This window comes from Osmia lignaria, chromosome 3, assembly GCF_051020975.1.
Source record: "Osmia lignaria lignaria isolate PbOS001 chromosome 3, iyOsmLign1, whole genome shotgun sequence".
Taxonomy (NCBI): domain Eukaryota; kingdom Metazoa; phylum Arthropoda; class Insecta; order Hymenoptera; family Megachilidae; genus Osmia; species Osmia lignaria.
In genome coordinates this window covers 7,066,912-7,073,195 of record NC_135034.1, presented here as the reverse complement: position 1 = coordinate 7,073,195, position 6,284 = coordinate 7,066,912, and the positions used below count along the sequence as shown (strand labels likewise).

The following is a 6,284-nucleotide window of genomic DNA, read 5'->3' as shown; positions in this document are numbered from 1 at the left end:
ATTCCTTACATCTCTACATCCCCTATACTGCAGTTCACCAGAGTCTATAACTGCGAAAAGACCAGTTTTCGTTCTTCGCGCGTCTCCAGTGCGCATCTTCGCCCTGATTGGCGATACTTCCAAACGAAGTGGAAAGCGATTAGCAGAGAGCTCGCTGCGTTCCCCCACCATCTTCCAACCTGCGCGTCGCAGTTATGGATTCTGGTGAACTGCGGTATACATCTCTACATTCGTTAGATCACTTCATCCCTTATATCCCTGCAATCGTTTTATCCCTACATTCTTTTCATCCCTACATTCTTCTCATTCCTACATTCTTTTCATCTCTTCATCCCTTACATTACATCATCCCTTACATCGCTGCAATCGTTTTATCCCTACATTCTTCTCATCCCTTCATTCTTTATATCCCTACATTCTTCTCATCCCTTCATTCTTTATATCCCTACATTCTTCTCATCCCTTCATTCTTTATATCCCTACATTCTTTTCGTCTCTTCATCTTTTACATCCCTGCATCCCCTACTTCTCTACATCCCTTACATCTCTGTAACCCTTACATCACTTCATCCCTTACATTCCTGCAATCTTTTCATCCCTTCATCCCTTACATTTCTTCATCCCTTACATCCCTACATTCCTTCATCCCTTACATCACTGTATCCTTTACATCCCTGCTTTCCTTACATCGTTGCACCCTTACATCCCCGCAACCCTTAAACTCCTTATCCCTTATATTTTTCACATCCGTCATATCCGTAAGCTCTTTTTGAGTAAAAAAAAGTTACAAATTTAGTTCCTATTTTTGCCGCCAGAGGGCGCTGATTCGAAGTCGAAATTTTAGTTCGCATTTTTGCCGCCAGAGGGCCAAAAATGGTGCATGCTTTAGTTCCCTTTTCCGAAATCAGATGGCGCTGATCGGACATTGAGATTTTAGTTCACATTTTTGCCGCCAGAGGGCCAAAAATGGTGCATGCTTTAGTTCCTTTTTCCGAAATCAGATGGCGCTGATCGGACATTGAGATTTTAGTTCACATTTTTGCCGCCAGAGGGCCAAAAATGGTGCATGCTTTAGTTCCTTTTTCCGAAATCAGATGGCGCTGATCGGACATTGAGATTTTAGTTCACATTTTTGCCGCCAGAGGGCCAAAAATGATGCATGCTTTAGTTCCTTTTTCCGAAATCAGATGGCGCTGATCGGACATTGAGATTTTAGTTCACATTTTTGCCGCTAGAGGGCCTAAAATTGAAAATTGAAAATTCAAAAATTGAATTTACTTACCTTTACTTACCTTTACTCGAACCGGTTTTTATAATATATTGTTATATTTATGATATATTTATTATAAGGGTTGCAGGGATGTAAGGGATGAAGGAATAGTGTTTCAAGGATGTATGGAATACTGGGATGTAAGGGTTGCAGAGATGTAAGGAATGCAGTGATGTGAGGAATGCAAAGATGTTGGGGATGCTGGGATATGCTGAAGACAGGGTTGTAACGGATGCTCAGATGTAAATTATGCATGGGTGTAAGGGTGACAGAGCTGTAAAGGATGCGAGGATATAAAGAAAGCAGGGATGTAAAGGATGCAGTGATGTAAGGAATACTGGGATGTAAATAACGCATTTTTATAAGGGGTGCAGAGATGTAAAGGAATCAGGGATGTAGAGGATGCACACAGGAGTAATAAAATCGACACGTTCGTCCTCCTAAGGAGTTTATTCAATAAGTTAAAAAGATAAATACAGCAAATTAAATGAACGCAGAAAATAAAATAAGGGTATATGTATGTATGTTCAGCAGGTAGATCTGCACCCCTCGGCGGTCGCTATAAGACTGATGATGTTTCACTTCGCTCTACGTCGAACGGTTGATAACCGTGTCGCAGTCAGCTACCTTTGTTGTGTATATGTACACCGCAAGTTTTTAAAATTGAAAATCATTCAAATTATTAGATCAAATAGTTTTTACGATTATCTGTTTGCAATTAAATATTTTTAATAATTTAGACTTTTGCGCCGGGCCCTCTAATCTGTAAGGATAGCCCTGTGAAAAAAACTTGACAGATAGATTTCGATATTCGATATTCGAGATTCGAGTGTAGTGAAGTGTCGACGACTCCTGTAATGCGCTAAAATATGAACCAGAGTTAAAATAATCTTACTGTAAATTTTTACAACTTTGTAACATAAATAATCTTTGTAAAGTTCATATTTATAATTATCAAATATTTATGTAAATTATTATTAATAATAGATTTTAAATACATATGTATGAACACTTATAATTACTTTTACAAGTCGAATTGACTGATGCGTCTGTTTCGAATTTCATATAATATTATGAATCAGTTTATTCTTAAATTAATCAAGGATTGGATATTATTTGATATTTAGTTAATAACAAATGTGGTAATGAAAGAAGTTCAATATGAAATGTGTTACACCAGGAGCAAATATAAAAAGTATGTTGATTTCATTCAGGTTATATTTTGATTACTTCTTTTTTCAAAGAACGTGTTCACTAAAAAAAATGTATTTGTATATATTGGACAGTTTTAGCCAAAGCTATACATACATTAGCAAAAATTGGAGATGAGATGTACATAGAGCCACAAAAAGATGCTTTATCATTTCGCACAGTTAATATGGCAAATTCAGCCTATGCTGATTTTACATTCTTCCAAAATTTTTTTTCATACTACAATTATGGCGATCTGCAGGAGAGTGATGCACTGAAATGTAAAATTTCATTGAGGGTAATAAAATGGAATGATATTTCTATATTAAGTATCAAATAATTTATTTTGTGTATATTTTACAGAGTGCCATGACTGTATTTAAATCTCCAACATTGATGGATAGACAGATAGTAACGTGCCATATTAAATTGGAACCAGATGCATCTGAAATTTTGTTCATTCTAAAATATAAGAATAGTATTACTAAAACTCATCTGTTACCCATATTAGATTGTGAAATATTACAAGTATGTTTTATATATTTAACTTAGATGCTTTTTACTGTTATCTTTCATCTTTTATGTTTCAGACTTCATATGATAAAGACTGTGCATCAAATAAACTTTCAGTTCAACCACGTGTTTTAGGAGACGCGTTACAAAATTTTCATCAACAATTAGTAGAAATAACGCTTGAAGTTTCGGTTCAAAAACTTTTATTAAGAAACTATGTAGATGATAGTTCAGGTAAATAATGTTGTAATACGTTAAAATTTAAGTTTACTGTTAAATAGGATTAGGGAATTTGCAGGATTGTCAAATACAACACGTACACAACTTGCTCTTGGCAAAGGAGAATTTGATCGATATGATATCAATAGTGAAACATCAATAACATTTTGTATGAAGGAATTTAAATCTCTGTTAACTTTCGCGGAACTTGTGGGTGTTCCAATTGGCACCTACTTTGAAGGAGCAGGAAGGTAAAACGTAATAGTATAAATTAAAATTATTTTCCATTTATATACACAACTACTTGTCAATATTTTTCAGACCAGTTATATTTGCATTAAAAAATCCATCTTTTGAAGCCAATTTAGTATTATCTACAGTAAGTTCTGATGCTGATAGCCAAACTGAAACAACATTAGACGGTAGACAAGAGAAATCTGTGAAAAGAAGAGGCGAAAGTAAGAAAATCTCTAGAAGAGCCAATAAATCTACAAGTAAAATAGATGATAAATCAGCTAAGCGGCATAAAACATTAGAGAATGCTACTTCTAAAACTATACATCCATGTTTAATGGAAAATAGAAAGGAAACAAATCAAAGTATTTCTGTAGAACGACATGCTTTATCAGTTAATAAATCTTCAAGAGATAATGCTAATTCAAATGAAGTGAGTCATTTGTTAAAAGAACAAAATGCAAATAAAGAATCTCAATTATGTTCTTCATCAAACTATGAGACAAGTAAAAAATCTATAAGTGGAAAAAGATTAGTTAGTTCTGTATTTTCTTCAATAACAAAAAGAAAGTCGAGTTGTGATGAAACTGATAAACAACAAATGCAAGATAATAATAATTCTGATATGTTAAGAGATGCAATACCAAATTCACCACCTCCACCAACCAAGAAAGCTCGTTTAATATTTCAGAAGTGTTTTCAAACAACATTTGATCCACAGACATTACCTGGATATGATATAATTTTGGCGGAAGATTCAGATGAGTGTTGTAATGAATAAATATGTCTTACAATTGTTTTAATTTGTGTCTTGATTGCGTCTCTTATAAATGTTTGATATTTGTCAAAAACATAAATCATTATAATTACAAAATAATTAAGTATAAATTGTTGTAAAGAAACAATTTCAATTATACTCTTAATTTAAATACATGTTCTCATTATGTCTTGTTTCTGTAAACTAACTTTATAAATGTATCCTATAAATATCTATTCTAGGATAAAATAAATATCATGAAAGAGAAAATTTCATAATAAAAAATAGTTGAATGCCAATTACACAAAAACAATGACTATAATTGGCAATTTTCAGTTTCTTTCATGAATATTTTAAACATTTGCGATTGTAAATTGAAGAATTTGTTTGTAGTTTATTTGTTTTTCAAGATTTTATTTATTTAATGCTTTAAATCTGTAAATCACCGCTCTTTTACAATTAATCCGTATTGGTAATGATATTGTCTCCTTATTTCTAAGTTTAGATTGTAAATTAAAGTATTGTGATGGTTTAATTTGTGTAAAAACAGTTTTTGTAAAATAATTGAGTTAATAAATTAAAAATATTGTAAAAATTTAATTTTGCCATGTTTTTTACAAATAAACCTTTCCCTGCGCCGAAAATGGTACAAGTGATGCCATCTAGCAGCGGACGGATGCCATAATGTCGGTATGTATAGTATCGACCAAGCTACGGGGTTCCTAACACCCCAATATAATTTTAAGTCGGCGCGTAGAAAGGTTCATCGGGGTCCCTGAAACCCCGGTGATATTAGGTCGGTGCGCAGAAAGTCGCAGGGGTCCTTGAAACCCCCGATGACATTTGGTTGGCGCGCAGAAAGTCACCGGGGTCCTTGAAACCCCCGATGATATTAGGTCGGTGCGCAGAAAGTTAGCGGGGTCCCTGAAACCCCAAATGATATCAGGTCAATATATGTCTGGTCAAATCTATCGCTATTCTGAACAAATGTTACACGATTTGTTCGTTTTTAGGTCTTATATTTCGCTATTACCTTTGGGGTCCCTGATACCCCAGATGATATAATGTCGACATGCAGTGTCACCGGGGTCCTTGACACCCCAGATGATATTTTATCGATGAGCAGATTTAGTCGCCGGGGTCCCTAATACCCCGGATGCCGTGATGTCGGTATGCAGAGTGTCACCGGGGTCCTCGACACCCCAGGTGATATTTTATCGATGCGCAGAGTTAGTCGCCGGGGTCCCTAATACCCCGGATGCCATAATGTCGGTATGCAGAGTGTCACCGGGGTCCTCGACACCCCAGATGATATTTTACCGATGCGCACGCAGAGTCAGTCGCGGGGGTCCTTGATACCCCGGATACCATAATGTCGGTATGCAGAGTGTCACCGGGGTCCTTGACACCCCAAATGATATTTTATCGATGCGCAGAGTTGGTCGCCGGGGTCCTTGACACCCCGGACGCCATGATGTCGGTATACGAAGTTCTACCGGTGCTCAGGGGTCCTTAACACCCCAAGATATCAGGTCGGCGCGCATTGTCAACGGGGTCCTTGACACCCCAAACCATATACGCCAATATACAGCAATGAATATAGCGCAATTTAAAAACCTGTTGTATCTCTATCCTTGAAAGTTCTTTCAGTAATTAATGCAGCTAGTAATTAATTAATTATTTACAGGAAGAAAAAGCCTATACTAAAAGAAAGCTATGATGTTATTCTTTATTCTTTAATCGAGAAATTGATCATCGGAAGTGTGAAAACTATCAAAAATCTGGACATGTAGTACTCGCCGGCCGAGTTTCAGACATTAAAATCGTTATAATTAATTAATTACTAATAAGATCTTTACAAAACCCATACTAGAAAGTAGTTAATACACTGAAGTTTATTTTGTATTTGTTAAACTGTAAAAATGAAAAACCTCGACCGTGTGCTGATCTATATAAATCATGCGGCCAATGTAAAATTGTTAATAACTAATTAATTACTTATGAGAAATGTAAAAACCACCCTAGAAGTCGAAGAAAAACGGCTAAAGCATAGAGATACATAGTAAAATCAAACCTGTAAGGGTGATTTTTAATAAAAAA

General features: G+C 35.4%; 1 protein-coding gene across 2 annotated transcripts; it reads left to right on the top strand.

Annotated features, from left to right (window-relative positions):
• The first annotated feature begins 2,087 nt into the window (after positions 1–2,087).
• Positions 2,088–4,303, top strand: Rad9 (cell cycle checkpoint control protein Rad9). 2 transcript variants are annotated; one of them, XM_034326305.2, is made up of 6 exons: positions 2,088–2,465; positions 2,557–2,759; positions 2,825–2,989; positions 3,052–3,208; positions 3,273–3,444; positions 3,515–4,303. In XM_034326305.2, exons 1-6 carry the CDS (start codon positions 2,432–2,434, stop codon positions 4,206–4,208), a joined length of 1,425 nt encoding a protein of 474 aa, XP_034182196.2. In that variant the 5' UTR covers positions 2,088–2,431; the 3' UTR covers positions 4,209–4,303. The 2 variants fall into 2 exon arrangements, with proteins under 2 accessions (XP_034182196.2, XP_034182198.2); XM_034326307.2 differs by lacking the exon at positions 2,088–2,465 and having other exon boundaries at positions 2,601–2,742.
• The last annotated feature ends 1,981 nt before the right edge of the window (positions 4,304–6,284 follow it).